The sequence below is a fragment of the Cygnus atratus genome, chromosome 6 (genome assembly GCF_013377495.2).
Source record: "Cygnus atratus isolate AKBS03 ecotype Queensland, Australia chromosome 6, CAtr_DNAZoo_HiC_assembly, whole genome shotgun sequence".
NCBI lineage: Eukaryota > Metazoa > Chordata > Aves > Anseriformes > Anatidae > Cygnus > Cygnus atratus.
This window is the reverse complement of record NC_066367.1, coordinates 16058541-16076889: the sequence shown is the minus strand read 5'-3', so window position 1 is coordinate 16076889 and position 18349 is coordinate 16058541. Positions and strand designations below refer to the sequence as shown.

The window sequence follows — 18349 nt, the reverse complement described above, 5'->3', positions numbered from 1 at the left end:
AAATCATTTTTCTACACTGAAAAACAAAATAAATAACATCTACATACAGTGAACATAAGTTGCTAAATTGCTTAATTAGTAAACCATAAGATCATTCACTACCCAAAATTTCTAGGTACTCTAACCAAAAAACATTGCATGTAACTGCAAGCACTTAGAATTGTTTTGCTACTTGAAAAGACAGTGGAAGTCTCACACTGTGCTGACTCTCAATCTCTTCATGCTTCTGTTGCAATGCTTGTGAAGCTCTAATTGAGTCGCCTATTCCCCACTGGGTCCTTAGCTGTTCTGATCCAGGTCCTTCAAGCCAATTGACTACCTGTAAATAAGATAAAGATGACAAAGAACAAAACAGCAGATCAATTACATGAAAACTGGTATAAAAATAATTCTAACATAAGCAGAAATATACGTATATATATCTTGTTAAATCCATTTGTATCTTCAAAAGCATTATGTAGAAGTTACTTTTCATTAACCTTAGCCTGTCAGCTCCATAAAAGCAGTTGGCAGCTAGCAAAGATTGCTGTCACTTCATATCTGTCAATAACAAGTTAAAACATGATTTTCTTGATATGGACACTTCAACAAGACTTTTTTTTTTTAAACTGAATTGCAATGCACAGCTGTATTCAACCTCACACCTGAGAGTTTTCTCCCAATTTTGTTGAACATCTTAACACACAAGTACATCATACATATTTATTCCAAAATCAAAATTTATACTTTTAGTATTTTAGGTGTTTATTTCGTTCAACTTGCTCCACTCAAACTACAGAAGCCTCTTACAGAGTTTTAATGGCACCATTTTATTGGATCTACCCTGGCAGAACTCTGCAGGATCCTGGTGATAGAGTTTTGGATTATGACATGAGATTTTATTATTATTAAAACTATTCTCATTTTTGCTAATATTATTTAAATTAAAGCAGAGCATCTCAAATTTATACACATCTGAATTACCAGATTATACCTTAAGGGAAAATAAAGCTTTAAATTTCTAGGAAGTATATAGTCATAATGAAACCTAAAGAAAGTCTCTTACTACCAAGTCCTGAAGTAAGGAAATCTATGAATACCCCCATATTTTGAACTTTAATGAAAGAGCATTGGAAGCCAGCTTCTTCTTTGGTTAGGCTTTGGAATGGGTTGCCCAGGGAGGTGGTGGAGTCACCATCCCTGGGGGTGTTTAAGCAAAGGTTGGATGTGGCACTTAGGGACATGTTTAGTGGGTAATGTTGGTGGAAGGAGGATGGTTGGACCAGATGATCTTGGAGGTCTTTTCCAACTTTAATGATTCCATGATTCTATGATTTTTTACTGCATCTTTTGTTTAAACAAAGACAACAGAACAGATCCAAAGTTTTTCAGAAAAAATACAGTAACAGTGCAACACCGTAACTATAAAGATAAATGAAACACCCAGGAGACAACTGCACAATTTTTCTAGTGCTGCTAGGCTGCTTTGTAACAGTAAGCAAGGAGAGCCATCATCCTTACCGAAGGTAACTCAATTCACTCCATGCTTATTCGTTATGTCTGTGGTTTCCCCCCCAGCCTCCTTCTTATAAGCAGCACCATTTCAGAACACACAATGTTTGTTCCAAAAGCATCCTGGGGTTTCCCTACTTTTATCACTTCTAGTAACCCTCAGTTGTCATATTAAGACCCTACTGCTCTTGATTTTTTTTTTTTTCTGTTTCAAGATTAACCTTGTGGTGTGCTCACCATCTCTGCTGTGCCTTGTTAAATATGGTAGGAACCTGAACTGGAGGCGCCTAGATAGCTTACTGTAACTTCAGTATGGTAAGGGCAGCTCACATATGGAAACCATGGTTTGGGTTCACACCAGCAACATGTGCAAGACCACTGCTTAGCAGTCTCCACTCTGACCAAGGCCACCACTTCATTTCAAACTACTGCTTAGCAGAGCACGTGAACATCCTTGTGTGACAAATATTTGATCTGAGAAGAGTCACCGAGGGAGCTGGAGTAAGGCAGCAATGTTATTTTTGTAAATACATACTTTTAATTGTTAATGACTAGAGATGCAATTGTAATAAAAATAACAGGAAATCAAAACAGAAAAAATTAGCAACACAGCAAGTAACTTTTCTCTGTACACACTCCTTCCAAATGAAAATACTGCAAGCATGTTATACCGTAAGTTGTTTGTTTTGACAAAATAAATTCCACTTCAGTTTACCTCCAACAGTCCATCATTACCTTCTTTACTTTTCTCTATTAGATCAATTTTTTCCCCACAAGCCAAAAGAAACTACATCAGTTTATAGATTTAGTAATTTTTAGTTTGTATAACATTTAGAGAGCTATAAAAAGCTCTTTATAAAACAGATTAATTCAGTAAAATATTAAAGCACATTCTTGCTGTGTACCGAGACTGTTCACTTACTATGCAGCATCCGTAGTGTAGACAGAGCAAAGAAAAGACTATTTCTAATAAAAATATTGCAAAATGAGGCTGATGCCGCAGTAAACAAGTTATTTAAATGCATTAACAATGGCAGTTGGCCAAGCTAGTTATAAATTTCTTTTTTCAATCAGCACATCTTGTTCAGCCACTATAACTTTACCACAGGGAATAAAATTCTCATCACCCCATTATATACACTGCCATGCTAATGCGTTCTATACAGTACAAAGGGTGAACCCTTTGCGTATTTTTTTTTTTTTATTTCCAACTCAAAATATCAGAAGATTACTTTTTTTTATTTTTTATTATGATCTGAATGACTACACAAGTGAAAAAGATTCCTCTCAGTAGATTAATATTTTTACTCCTAGAAATAAAAACAAGATTGATTAGTTTTTATCTTCCCATACCTGGAACACTGAAGTGTGAGTACTTGATTTGCACTTGCTGTGCTTTAGAAATGTCAGTGTGTAAGGGTTAAAAGCAATATCCATTCCATTTTCTGCATGGTCAAGCTTCACAGAAGCTTAAAAACATAAATCTAATTTCAAGTAATGAACACTTGAGAAATAATCAAAGAAATTGAATTAATTTTATCTCTACTGAGACTATGCTGATAAAATATTGAAAGTGCCAATTACAAGCCTGTTTCCGAAGGACCAGATCAACTCATCATGACCTTTAACACACAATTGATTAGGAAGATTTCTGTTCATTCTGGTCAGAGTAACCTCAAAATACAGTGTTAAAATCACTTTAACTTATTTAAACCATCAAGCATTAGACAAATAAAGGAATAAAATGATGGCTTACCTTCAGTAACAGGAACTTTCAGTAACAGTAACAGACAACAACGTGTCAGGGAAGTTTTCCAACTCTAAAGCAAAACTACAGTCAACTGTGTCTCATTTGTCAATGTTCTTTCTTTTGCTAATATGTCATGTTTCTACCCTCTAACAACGTAAGAGTACGTTGTCACAGACAAAGGGACAATGTGAAGGTTCTTCAATGTGGGGGTGAAAGCAGGTTGAGCTGAGCTCTGTATTCTTACCACCCCCATGTATCAGAGGAATCTTTAGAAAGTCCCTCCTAGTAGCCAAAACATAAAGCATCCAGTCAAACTAGCATGCTGCAGTTTCAGGAGTGAAAGGAATCATGAAGAATAGCAAGAAGCTCCTCATCTGATTCTTAGTTTTGCAGAGAACACAGTCTGGGATTTGAGCTCAAGCCTTCTTCCCCACCTTATTCAAGAACAACTTCATCCTTACCTGCATTACCTTCTGCTGAATCTCCTCTAGTTGAGTTCTCTTGCTACGTTGTCTACAGACTTCCTGGTAGCGGGTATATTGCTCTCGGAGGGAGTCTAGTAGCTTCATGACCTGTGGCTGAGCAAGTAGTTCATCATCCATTGGAGACCATGATACTCCTCCATCTGAACCATTAAATCGACGCTGTTGTAGCTCAGATAGCAACTCATGGCCTTTAAAGGAATGTATAATGGTATGGTTAATTTGGATACAAAACAAGCACACAAGTGATGAGTCAGCAAATGTACTTTTAGACCACCCAGCAGTACATTTCCATAGCTAATCTTTCATACATTGTACACATTTAATGATGTCATTTTATTAACATGCAGAGCACAAGGCAGTCTGCAGGGCTGTACCAGTCATAAAATAGGGCAAAAATGTGGTATATTTAAGACATATAACAGAGATAACATGAATTTAACATTCACTGACAGTAATATTAATATAAGAGAACACTTGCAAAGCACAATGCTGAGTCAGAAACAACCATAAGTATTCTGGTTTACTTCAAAATATCGTATAGCATCCAAAGTATTTCTTTCATACAGTTTGTATTCTTAGAATAAATGAACAACTTAAAAGCACTAACAAATTAAACATATCACTTCTGTTAGCTGACAAGATTTTATAACATGCACATAAGTTCCTATGAAAGCGTGTAGCTGAATCCAAAGTATTTTGATTAAAAATATTTTCTCACTGGCCTCATGTTTTAATTTGTGCTTTTAAACACCATGTTATGGTACAGAATCCCAGCAGTGTAAAGACCGTCATATATATGAAAACAGCATGGTTGGCTATTTAGTCTTCCAATTAAACTGTTCAAAGAATGTAAGTTATTGTTAAGTTGTGGTAAAATTTTCTGCATATAAATACTATACTACTAGTCAACTCAGATAACCTATTTGTACTCCCAAAAGCTTGATGAACAAGTTAACAAATAAAACAGTGTTTGGTCAGTAAAGAAGTGTTGACGTACAAGTAAAAATCTGCCAATCCCACATCAGCCATTCAGGTCTTAAAATGGTAACGTGCCAGTTCACCAAAACAAGCAAACAAAAAAAGACACCAGAATAGTAATTACAGTACCTCGAGAAAAATGCAGAAAAATAGACTCTAAATTCAACCAGTATCATCTAGACAATCAAAATGCCAAAGGCTTTGGAGATTGCAGCAAGCAATTACTCCGCATTTCTTATTGTGAGATGAACGTATCTTAAGAATTCAAATACATTTTGCCATGCTATGGAAATAAACATCCTTTATTCCACCTTATAAAACACTACAAGGCACAGATAGTTGCAGGGCAAGCAGTGTAAGGTTTTTACAAGTCAGTTATACTAGGATAATTTTGATTTTTACTGTATTTTTTCAGAAGTAAATAATTACTATTTTCAAGGTAAAAACTTTTTTTTTTTAAAACTAGATTCTTATTAAATTAAGAACTACAGTTTTTACTTTGATTTGGAGCCTGTGAAAGCAACAGTACTTATTACGGAAGACAAGGCTTTTATTTAAAACCTTAGAACATCACCCCAACAAATTTTTACCATTTTTCCTTCTTTTCATTTGGTTTGTTCATATTTGCATTTATGAGACAAAACTAATCAGGGAATTTTTTTTTTTTTTATTCTCTAACTTTCAATATAGTGGAGCTGACAAAAAAAAGAAAGTAAAGTTATCTGTGAGGAACTCCCATGACTTGATAAAAGTTAATAAACTTTAAAAGCTCCAACAATTTTTTATGCAATAATTAAGAAAATAGACAATGCTTCCAAACTTACTTGGGAGCCACCTATTCGACAAATTGAAACGTTTTGTCCAAACATCTTACCATTAGAGGAGGATATATAATTAGACTAAAATCTACTGACAGTGTCTACAGACACTTTGTATTTTAAAAGCTTTAAAGACTCCAGAAAGTAACTATGATGTCACTTTTTAACTCGAACAATATTCTTCCGCATCTAAATAAGCTAAAACTTTGCAAAGAGTGCATGCAGAGCCAGCAGTTCTCTGTAGCATATGTTACATGACTCACACATTACATTGTAGGAGGCTATAAGGATTCTGAGCACTCCTCAGACTCTGATCACCATCTTAACATGGTTCATTACTTAATACTCTACAAAGGCACAAATCTTTAAGCAAATTTCTACTCCAAATCAACAGTGCCACTGCGCTTTATGGTGAATAAGAAATCCACCTGAAAAAAACATTTTGTTCAAAGAAAATTAATTGTTTAAGGTTCAAGGGAGATTCCAAGCAGTGAAGAGTCAGAAGACTGTGTTTCACGTTTACAGATAGTCAACTCAGAACAAGGCTGATGCAAATTATCTGAATTGTGCAGGAAAATGCTATTTGTGTCGTAGCCATTTGGTAGCTACTGAGATTAATTCATTACATAAGGCCAACATATTAGATTCATCTAGAAGCAATGTATTCTCAAATTAAACCTATTAATTTATGGTAACACCGTGAAAATGGTATCAGCGCTACTAAAACCTATTTTACACAGACAAGTATCATTTGGAGTTCTTCCACATATTTGCTAAGATTTCTTTTTAACCTAAAGATTACGTTAACTGGTAAGTTTATTACATTGAGATGTTCGTTAAGATAGTTATCATGCCCTCCGTGCTTTCATGTGGGGCATGAAAATGAATAATGAACTTTATTAACCAACGTGATTATTTTTCAACTTACCTGTCTGCAGTACCATCTCAGGATCAACTGATGGAAGGAAGTTCAAATCTACTGATCTTGAATAAAGTAATAAACACGTTATTAATCATTCATTTCTAATACAGTAGCACTACAAGGCTTCAACCAACACCGGAGCTACCACAAAGCATTAAGAGACTATGTTACTTTCCTCCACACCTCTCCTTCCTTCACACCCCAAAGAACTAATACATTATATACTACAAAATAGGTAAAGAACGGATCAAGTGACAGCTGCATTCATAGTTTACAGAACTGCATAACAGTGGCAGCTTTGTTCTTAAATGTGGCCTGCCAGCAGGGATAACCAAGCAAGATCATAGCCCCACCAGCTTGTGCGCTGTCTGTCTTAAGAGCCTTCCAACAAAGTATAAAACCGAAATACAAATATCCTGCATCCCAGCCTAATACCTTAACTAAACAGGCTCTTTGTAAATCTATAGAAAGAGCTATCATTTATCAAAGTCACAGGAAATAACCGAAAACATCAGCTTGCCTTTGACATTGTTTAGAAATGTATTGTAACACACTCATTAAAAAAATCTTAGAGTCCTTTAGTTTCTTTTAGAGCCTGTTTACATCTGGTACACAACTACTTATTAGAAAGAAAAGTACTGGGAGTAAATCCCTCTCCCCCATCTTGATTCTAAGTATCAAGAAAAGCAGCCAGTCATAAAACTCTCACTTTCTGTACTCATTTTTATCAAACCAGAAGTGCAGCTATATGCAATCAATAGCCAAGCAAGCATCCATATATCACAAATTTTGTAGTCTGTATTTTAAACTTTGAAAATTTCCTTACATATTTTGTATGACATTTAAGAAATTATTGCATTTTCAATATCACTTTGAATTCCAATGAAATTTTATATCAAAAACATTAACTTCAAGAAGCTAACCACACACCTCTCTTTTTCTTGAGTTCCTTTATCACTTCCATTGTTAATTAGAGCAAGCTCATCTAGTAAGGATGTTGATTCTTTTGTGAATTTTTCAAATACCTAAATAAAACATGTTTTACATTTAGAAAAACAATTTTAAGTGACAGTATTTGAAGGCATCACTACAAATTTATCCGCTAGTTCTGATAATATACTTCAACCTTCACATTGTTGCCCAGCATTCAGATGGCACAGTAAAAATAGCAGAAAATAAAAAGGGTTGTTCATGGAACACTTAGGAGCACTAAGATTCCTTAGGGAAATAAGAAATAGAACACTGAATATAACAAAAAAGGGCTGAATTCTGAAACACTCACAAATCTTTGGATTTTTGCAAAACCTGTAAGCCCTTATGGACATATATATTCCACCGTTTCATTTAAGCCTCAATCTTTAAGTAAATCTTAACAATAATGCTGAACGAATATGTTACAAAAACATCCAACAGCTCGCTTGAACGGATTAAAATAACCAACTTTGTGAAGATGACAGTTTTTCATTGCTACAAATAAGAGCTATAGTGTAATAAATAACTGATATAAAAGAAGGAGTAGTTATAAATTAAAAAATACTCCTAATCAGTTTCTTTAAATGTAGGAGTATGTATAGATAGCAGGGCCTGTTTAGTCAGACATTGGGTACTGCTCACATGACTCCTCTAGAACAAAGTTTTAACAGAACCAGACATGATCTGGTACCAGAACTGATATAGGCAGTAACTTTCAGGTCTTTCTCATGTTCATAATTTATTAATTCATGGTCTAGAGCTGAAGTTTCCTTAACCGATGTAGGACCAGTTAAATTTCAGGAAAAAACAAGAAGGACAAGAGGTGGACAGCTCTTAAAACCTAATTTATAAGAGTGGTTTATAAAACAAAAATCCACAGAACTAAAATGTATAAAGCAGAAGTCCCAGCTACAGTGGAAATACTGTGCTTATCAACTCTGTGAACGGAAGTAGTAGTAAGCAGAAGCCAGATTTGTATATACCAGACAAAAAAATGAAAGACGAAGATATTAAATATCCCTGCCCCATCCTATGCCCTAACATGTGCCCAGACTCTCTTGGTTTCAGGAAAAGCAGAAACAACCTAGCCTACACACACATACTGCTCCTCATGAAAGTCCAATAGAAAAAAGCTGCACAGTAGATTGTCCTTCTGCCCTCGGGTCTGAACACTTATATCTCAATTTGCTAAGATCCAGATGGGGAAAAAAGTATAGCCCTCAGATTTTTTTCAGGGGAAGTTCTATTATGAGATTGGCTGCATGGTACTTTTGAAGGCTTTGGGCAGTTGGAGTTGGAAAGCACTGTGGAGAATCTGTGTCCAGAATCCCACCTATAGACCCTAGAGGGGTCTATAGGATACACATTTGAAGAACACATTGCACAGGAGAACAGTTTCTTTCAAGATTAAATGTTGTATTGAAGATTCAAGTAACTGGAAAACAAATACCAGTGGAGAACTGATTAGAAACATTCTGCAGTGCTATGTGCACCTACAGTCGCTGTAACAATTTATGCATATTAATGATTTAGGGGCGTATTTGCTCCTAGACGTTTACTGCATCCCTGTATCCACAGCACTGACAGAGATTTCAGTGTAGGGCAGCTTAAAGACAGGCTCTCAGTCCACAGGAACTGAGGCATAAGAAAACTTTAAAACACCTGCAGAGTCCAAGTATTTCCTCCTTGCTTGGGATTTCTCCTATGAGTAGGCAAAAAGTTTCCCTTTGCAGCCACTATACCATACATTCAGGCTCTTCTAGAGTGATGGTCTAAGAGAGCTTCAGTAAGGAACACGCTAGTTCAATAAATTGATTACATTAGCTTAGTCACCCCCTTGAGTAAAATCCAGTGTTAGTAATTATGTATATTCATCCATTTGAATTGCAATACTATGCATAGGAAAAATCTATACACTTAGCAGTTCCTACACAAATAAAAATATAGATCAAGAATGAGACATTTGAAAGAAAGAGGAAACTAACCAGCCTCTTATTCAACCAATCCATGTGATCATAGGTGAGAGTTCCTCCAAAATCTTCTGTTAGTTGGCATGGTTCAATATACCGAGTCAGTTTGTTAGCAGATACTAGAATAACCTGCAACAATAGAAGAAATTTTAGGTACAGGTGTAGGCAATGTTTATACTTAAGTACTTGACAAGTTGTGCTAAGTGTCCAGAGGTACTGACCAGAACTTCTCTGTGATTCACAAGAAGGGACCCTCCTACTGCTAAACATATCAATTATGACTGGTTGCAGTTAACTGGGACCTAAACCAGGCATGTAGTTTTGATACGCAGCCTACATCTCATACATAATCCTTTAACAGAACCACCTGTACCACCTTGTCTATGTACAGCAGGAGAAATAAACATGGTTCCTGGCTGTTTTCTTTGTGGTAACTGATGCTTCTTAAGCCATACTTCACATGATCTATTTTTAGGGAACTTAGTAGCAGGATATCACGCTGCAAAGTACTTAGAAGTGTTTGCACTATTCTCTTGCAGTAAAAGTATTTGCAGTACACTCTTGCAGTCCTTTATACTGCACAAGTTAAGCGCCTCTATTTACTGTGCAAATGTGCTCAACATATTTATAGTTTAAGTAATTTTTACATTGTTCCCATGCCTCTCAGTTAATAAAAAAAGAAAATTAATTTACTCATTCGGGACACTTCAGAAGTGAAATAAATGTAAATAAGGTAGCTGGTTCATACCACTGAAACATCACTTCTAAAAAAACTACCTCAATAAATGGATGGACTGCACTGAGACTACTTATGTCTGAGTATTTTATTGAAATACTTTAAGGGAGGGGTAAGACCAGGGGATACACTTTACAAACTTGTTCCATGGAGACATTAAAAAAAAAATCTTTTCTAGCAAAGCAAAACCTTCATGTAACAAATATTAGCAATGAGATAAAAATCTTCCTCCCCACCCACCCCCCACAAGTAAGATTTGATCAAAGAACACAAATTTCATTTGCATCTTATTAGCAAGATCTCGAAGATGACGAAATTTCAAATAGTAAGCCTTGTTGTAACTTATGATGTTGCTCCAAAAAAAATATTTATTCTCTACAGTTCAAAAACTTTGAGCTAACGGCGTTATTGACTTATCTCAGACAACTGCAGTAAGCCTGCTTGAAAACTTCAAAAAAAAAAAAAAGGAAAGCAATCATTTGAAATTTTGATGAAGTGGAAGCGGAAGGGAGGTTCCTCAACAGAATTTAGCTCTTGTACTGAATTAGACTAGTGACAGTGTTAATGTTAACTCCCTCCATTTGCTTTACATTAATAACTTTCTCTGCATTACTGTTTTAATTAGCTACCACAGATCTCTACTTAAACATGGGCTGAGAGGCAAGAAAAAAAAAAGGTTGAAAACTGGAAGGTGTGATGTTGTAGAACAGATAAGACCTTCTCAAAGACACACTAATAGAATATTGTCTTAGACTGTCTTTACTTATTATTCTAGACAATTCTATTATAAGGTCAGCACTTAGAGCATACAAACTGTTGCCATCAGATCCCTAAAACTTTTTCAAAATCTGATCACAGTAATTGTCTTTGACCTTCTGTGAAAATTAATGGCAGATCACCACATTCTGCCAATTTTTTCTTTATGAATTAGCGTTCTATCCTCTTTGCATCCGAATTTCACAATTTAACATAAAGAACACAAAGAACATCTTCATTAATTTCTTTCCTCTGTGAAGACTGCCATTCTCTGTGATGGCTTCCCATTGCTATCATCTCTATTGCCAGCTCTGAATATTGGTTAAGACACAGGTATAAACGAAGACAATTTACAGTTATAAAAATAGAAGTATCCTACTGTTTGCTTGCAACTGGACTGATTTTTCTTTTCCAAAGTGATCTTATTATGTTGGCTTTAGAATTATTATTATTTTTTTCAATCTCAAGCAAAAGCCTTTGGGCAGCAGACTATAATGTGAACATCTTAAATCTCCTAAGGGAAAAATGAATAGGTCTGGACAGAAGGCAAGACAGGGTCTTTCAAAGACTGGGAGAAGTACTAACTGTTGAATCCTTAAGTCTTTGCTTCCCTTCCCACTCGGCCCACCCCTTCTGACAAAGTGACAGCTAGTAAGGTGACTGGTAACAGGTTTCAAATGTGTCCCATTTGGTACTGATCAGAGCTTGCCACCATCTGTACTCACTTCTTTTTATAAGTTAGAAGAGCGGTAACACCTCTCATCATTGTTCTACTCTAATCAACAATATTGGCCTGCCAAAACATTGTTAAAGCCTTTTCAGAAATAATACAGACAATTGTTTGGGGAAAAGTAGAAGTGCTGTATTTTATTCCTCTGGACACTAAAGTTATTGTTTTCTAGTAGCATGATTTTGATTGATGCAACAGTGCCATTAACACTAATCTCTAATAATGCAAGAGCTCTGAATACTGTTTGTACAAAGCTGACCTCTCCCTCTACGTCATTTCCATTTTTTTCCCCAACCGTTTTCATCAATTGTCTGCAAACAGATGGAGACAGATGTCAAAATCAGCAAAGAAAACTTCTGAATATTCAATAGGACATGCAAAAGGATCCTCCCAAATGATAAAAACATCCATGTAAGCTTCCTTTAGGGAACAAAAAAGCTCCTTAATGCAAATGTCACATATCCATTTGTGGTAAAGTCCATGAAAACTATAAATTCTGGTGCCTCAGCATTAAAACAATAAACTTCTTAGTACAGATGGTTGCTTTGGTTGCTTTCTTAATGCTCATCTCGGATGTGCTACAAACAATTGACTAGCATATAATAGGTGGACATCACCTACTCATTTTTTTTTGCTCTGGTAATCTTCTTTGTTATGAAACAGGCTATGACTGAGCTGCTACACACTGAACTTTAAGACAGAAACCTTGACTACACCCCCTTGCCAGTCCCCTCAAGGGATTTAGGTGAACATAAACAGACATCTGTGAAACCCAGGAGAACACAACTGTACCTTAAGTCACAATATTACCACAATTGGAACCACTTCCAGCCCTTAACTTCAGGCACTTAATTACCTCTATTACCTTATTACCTTTATTAACAAACACCTAGCTGTCCGAAACACAGACAGGGCTTTCAGGGGTTCTTTGCATTGCTCTATTGTATTTGGGCTACTTTTCAAAGGAAAGTGTCTTTAGGGAACTACTTGAAAATATGATCTTATTCTGTAAGATAAGCATCCTGAAGACAAAGATGTAGGATTTCCTTACTTATAAGGCTCTAAAGCACATTACAAGAATGAAAATGAAGTAATGCAATGAAAAAAATGAAAAAATAAAGGGGTTGGCCACTTGACTGAAAATCAGAACCCATGCCATCTGTTCCACTCCTTCACACCACTTTGACATGCAGGAATTGTTTCTAAAAAGAAGAAACGAAGCCATTTATTTTACGTAAAGTCTGATAAAAGACTTAAGAGAACAAAAATCATATGAATTAACAGTGTTTTATCTATATTAGGAAAGAGACTATCATCCAGGACTATATTACTTATTAGTTACATAACCTTTAGCTGCCAATTTCCAAGTCTCATTTTCCCTGAACTAACTTTTCTACAGGAGTATTCAAGAACGTTATAATCTTACCATCTGAGAGAATTTACCAGTGTAAGATAAGGCTGCAAAAAATCTTTTCTTTTCAACCTCTTTCACAAAAAAGATGCTTTCATAGTGCCTTGTACAAAACAAGCAGGCATTTTAGTATTTGGCAAACACAGCAAACTTGTCCTAGTTCAAACAAGCTTAGCTTCAAAAACAGTTGGAAAGATTGATGATATGGGTAATTTTCTAAAAATAGGGAAAACTGAAGTTTCATTAACTTCCCAAAAAGATAAAAATGGAACTGATAACATTAGTGTGTAATCTCTTGTACACACTCTGTCTCATGAGGTAATACTATCAGCTTATTTTTGGAAAGCTGAAAGACCCTGTAGCCTTTGTTGCTAATGTCAGAAAAAACATCAAAGTTGAGAGAGGCATTCAGCGGCAATAAGATGTTCTGCAAAATGGTAACTACTCATTTGGTGACACTATACAACACTGCATCTCTACAATCTATTACAAAAGTCATGAACAAAATTCACACTAAACACTGCAGCAATTTTTCGGTCAAAACATTAGCCAAATGTACCATACAGTTTTATCCTCTTGCTGAGGAAAATATTTCTAATTTGAAATTACTACATTTAATATTATTTTCAAGTAGAAAACCCGAAAACAGTGGTTTATTAAGGATACACACTGAGCATCTAAAATAAAACTATTTTAAGATTATATTCATTTGCATCCAATTATTCTAGTATTCCAAAAATAGTATTTCTGACTGAAGAACACAAAACTCTACATACCTCAAAGCCAAGTCTATCTTTTTCTTTCCAAAAACAGAAGTGTGTAACCTTCTTATCCCAAAACTCGTCTGGCTTTACTACACAAACAAGTGATACTTCAGCTGGAACAACATTCTGTAAAACAAATTGGGGTGAGAGGGGGAAGAAACTAGTAAAACATTCAAGATTTAGCTTTCTTGTTCCACAGAACTGAATTCCATTTGAGTGTCACTATCTATTCAAAAACTTACATTTGCAGATAGAAATTAAACAAGTTTTTCTGCATCTGTCTCCCATGTTGGCTCCATCATACTTAATATTAGATTGCATTAAACTGCATAGCAAAAAAGTGTCAGAACTAAAAAAAATCTAACCTCTTTACTCCCAGTCCTGAAGTCCAACCACTAGTCCATGCTGTACTAATACAGAAAAACATGAGTGATTGGCTTCACTAAAATTGCAGTATGAAAGTCAGTAGTCCAAGTTCTCTCCTCTGTTTCAGTGTGCTGTATCTTGCATTTTCTTTGACCACTGAGACCAGAAAATAACCTACACTGTTTAGCCGAAATAAGACTTTTTCATTACCCCACCGTTCTGAAGAGATAAAATAATATATTATTATGAACTTCTCTAGCTGAGAATTAGCACTTTTTTCCCCTCTCTATTTTGAATAGCATCCAGGATATAATTTGACTGAAACTACTACATGCAACAAAATCAACTACTACACTCAATTTCAATGGAAGCCAATTAGTACAGCATATTGCATCAAAGCCTACTTAGATGCACTACCAGTGCCAACTGTCCCCTGCAGACATTCCTACTACTCATAGTCGTTGATGTCAGGAGCATACTTCTGTATTCTTTAAACTAAAACTCTGTTTTGTAGATTTTTTTCTAATCTCATGTTTTGAGCTCGTAATGAACTTGACACTCACTTGAGGGAAGAAATCATTCCCTTTTCAGATTGTTTCTTCCTGTACAGAACACATATTCTGTGATCGTAAAAGGCCATAAATTGTCTCTCACTATTAATTACTACCTCTACAGTAAAACAATTATGTTTACATCTATAGAACTAATCTGTAAACCATGAATGTATAAAAATTGATTTACCTGCAGCATTAACACAACTGTCTTCACCACATTCCACTGAGATTTTCTGCCATCCACAATCACAGTAAATCCTCTAGCTTTGCATTTTTCACTAAAAAGAAGAAAAATGCTTAGAAAAAAGTAAAAAATTCATCAACAAGTGTCAGACCACAATGACTTTGGATTTAAATATACTGGAAAATACAGCTATAGGCTTTTTAATTATGAAAATAGTATTTACAAAACTTAGGTTTGCTCACTTATGAGTAATTTTCAATTTTAATGCACAATTATTACAAATTATAATAGATACTACAAATCATAATTTCTCAGTAGCACTGAAGTGTATTTCACACTAATGAAAGTATATGTTTAAACTTTAGCATCTCTGGAAAGGTTTCATACCTACACCATAAACTTCACCGCTTCACTACAAACTTCACGAAATCCTCAGAAAGACATGAAACTGGAAATCAACCTTTCCTATGAAAGGCAAAGGGATGCCAGTTTTCACGAGGTCACTGTGAATTGGCACAGACTTGAGGATACAGCTATATATCATTTGATGCATTTCCAAGCAGGAATTTATCTAAGCGTCCTTGAATTTCTTCCCTGAACAAGTTGTCTAAATGTTACAGTGCAAAGAAAGCCTCTACAAGGACAGAGGCTTTGCCTACAGATCTAGAAAACAGTATTTTAAACGGACATCTTTTCTAATAAGAAGGTGTGAGTCTGGGCATACTACGTACAAAAGCTCTGCTTAAAAATCAGTTGCAAAGACAAGCAGAAATAGCTTTTGAATTTCTAAGTACTGAATGAGAAAAAAACAGTAAAAACTTTCCTTGCTCTCAGTACATTAACACAAGCAGATGGCAAGCTCATTCCTAACTGAAGCAGGCAGCAAGGTGCCCAACAAGAACAGCTCAGAGTTCAAAGGTGGCAGCAACCCCTGGATATGACCATCAGCACAGCAGCAGCCAGAAGAAGCCAGGGAAAGGTGTTTGTTTTTTTTTTTTAGCATGTTACCACATTAGATAGAAAAACTTCAACCTGAGAAATCATATCTGGCAAAGTTATAACTAACTAAAAAAACATGACATTTACATGAGGTAGAAAAGCATTGTACAGTCTCTTTAGTGACCAGGCTCTCAAACCTGTAATTATAAAACAAAGCCATTTTTCCTTAGCTTACAAAAAGCAACATAACTTGCTTGTAACAGTAAGCATTATGTTTCACATGTCTATTTAGGAAAATGTTAATTACAAAGTTGGCTGCCAATCCCTAAGTCCTTTTGATTTTGCTTAAGGAACCTGTAAAATCAAATGTGATTTTCCTGGAAGCACTCTGAAAAAAAACCAGTAATCACACCTTGTGCATGCAATATTTATTCAGAATGAACTCAAAGACTGACTACCAGTACTTTCAAGAACAAGATGAATAGTGGCACTATAACATCTTGAAGTATTGCAGGTATCCATACCTGTTCTCTACAACTACTAAATCCATTCCAAAAAAAGAATCAAATCCAAAAGTGAGCTACTACTTGTGAAACGTTCAGCAACCGATCAAGCAAATGTTTATATGAAAATTTAAGAAAAAATAAAACTCAGTGATTTGAACTACAGTACAGAGAACACAACAAAGCAAGCAACCTTTTACCAGCACAAGCAATAGGATAACACCACTGCTTTTGCTTTTCTTATATTCTTAATAGGACTCTAATTTTCAATAGCATCAAAACAAAGTGTAACAGGTGACTTGAAACTTTAGAAAAGTGCTTTCTGAAGATCTAGGAGTGCTACTCACACACAGAACGTTACCCAAGACACTAAACAGTTATGCCTCTTAAATTTGGAAACAACTATCCACTAATGCTAAAAAACCTGCCTTACAAAACAGTTACAATTATAATATATAGCATGCACAACTAAATTTAAACATACTAGGTTACCTTATAGATAGAACTTGGGGGGAAAAAAGTAACATTAATGTTTCTTGGACAGCTATCCAGGGTTGGGACAACATTCATTCCTACATCCCTCCTTTTCAAACACTGTTCAGCAACTCTTTCCAGAGCACAAAAGGCATGAGCTTAGGCCAAAAAGTACACACTTCCCACTAACCAAACAAAATGCAAACAAAAATGACAACGATCTGTCCATACTGCCACCATAAAAGAAGTCATTTTTTCCACATGACTGAAAAACAGAACATTCAAAGTGGTAACACAACTTTTCTTTCAAACAGATTTCCCAGTTTGTACAGAGTACAAAGAGTGCTTTGGTTGAACTTCCAGACAGTTATTTTTACGCTAATATATGTAAAAACATACACCAGGATGAGACTGCAGAATAATTAATGCTTTCGAGAACAACAATGCCTGCATCTGTTCCATAAACGTGGCCAAGTCCTTAAGTCAATGAGATGACTTGCATGAATGACAATTTGGGATTTGCATGACTTTAAAAAAGACAAGCTCTTTGAAAAACCCTAAAGCTTCCACAGCTAAAATGCGGTTCAACATACACATTTTGATGTTTTATCTATAAACATACTGAACTTATTCTTTGACACTCTCTCCCTAACCAGAACTTTTTTTTTTTTCCAACAGCCTGCACTGCAAAAAGAAGTTGGATTATTTAACCATGTTTTTAACACATTTGTAGATTGCGATAAACAAAGTGCACTAAACATTCTTCAGTTATTCTTATTTCCAAAAAACATACTTAAAGGGATACAAGCAAACATTTAGTTGATGGGTTTCTTTCCTTTTTAGATAAATACAAAGCAACTATAAAGACCAGTCTCTACATTTTAAGAAATAAAATGCAGCTAAGCTAGGGCCAAAAACTGTCATTATAAATTTACAGAGTTACATGAGCAGAACATAATTATTTTACAGTGAGGACTGAACAACAGAACACTCAAGTCGTAATTCAGCACATTTAAGCGGTATCAACTTTAAACACTTGAATAAACTCATTAACTTCAGTGAGATTTCATCTATTTTTAAACTTAGTGCATGCTTAAACTCTAGAGATTACCAAGAGTATGCATACAGCAAAGTAAAAAAAGATGAGGAAGCTTTATTAGTGTGGGTAAATTCAGCAACTGCAATGATACCTTTGCAAGCTTAAGAATTTCAATGGTAGCTCATTAATTTACAAGGCAATTTAAATGCACTGTCATTAGAAATAAATAACCAAAAATATCCCAAGAAAGGAGTGAGGAAATACATAAGGAAAACAAAAGAAATACATAAGGAAAACGAAACAAAAAAAACACACCACAACCAAAGCCAGATACAGAGAATGAAAGGACTTAGGCAAGCCTTAATAGATATCTCTAGGTTTATTCAAACTTATGTTTCTGATTAAATCACATTATATTACATTTTAAACAACCAATTACATAAGATTTATTTTGTACTGAAAGTCAAATTAAAAAAAAAGAAACAACAAGAGACCCCTTCTATCACT

The 18349-nt window shown here is 35.2% G+C and overlaps 1 protein-coding gene across 17 annotated transcripts in view; it reads right to left on the bottom strand.

Moving 5' to 3' along the window:
- Positions 1-18349, bottom strand: part of SESTD1 (SEC14 and spectrin domain containing 1) — a 53041-nt gene that overhangs the window by 14651 nt on the left and 20041 nt on the right. For 14 of the 17 annotated variants that reach the window (XM_035569390.2, XM_035569405.2, XM_035569422.2 and 11 more), the window contains 7 exons: positions 14891-14981; positions 13796-13909; positions 9402-9515; positions 7375-7469; positions 6451-6506; positions 3703-3914; positions 197-319 (listed from right to left, as the gene is read on the bottom strand). In XM_035569390.2, the coding sequence (XP_035425283.1) occupies positions 197-319; positions 3703-3914; positions 6451-6506; positions 7375-7469; positions 9402-9515; positions 13796-13909; positions 14891-14981 (805 nt within the window). The remainder of the gene's footprint in view (positions 1-196; positions 320-3702; positions 3915-6450; positions 6507-7374; positions 7470-9401; positions 9516-13795; positions 13910-14890; positions 14982-18349) is intronic. The other 3 variants (XM_035569486.2, XM_035569494.2, XM_035569503.2) reach the window with 1 other exon arrangement.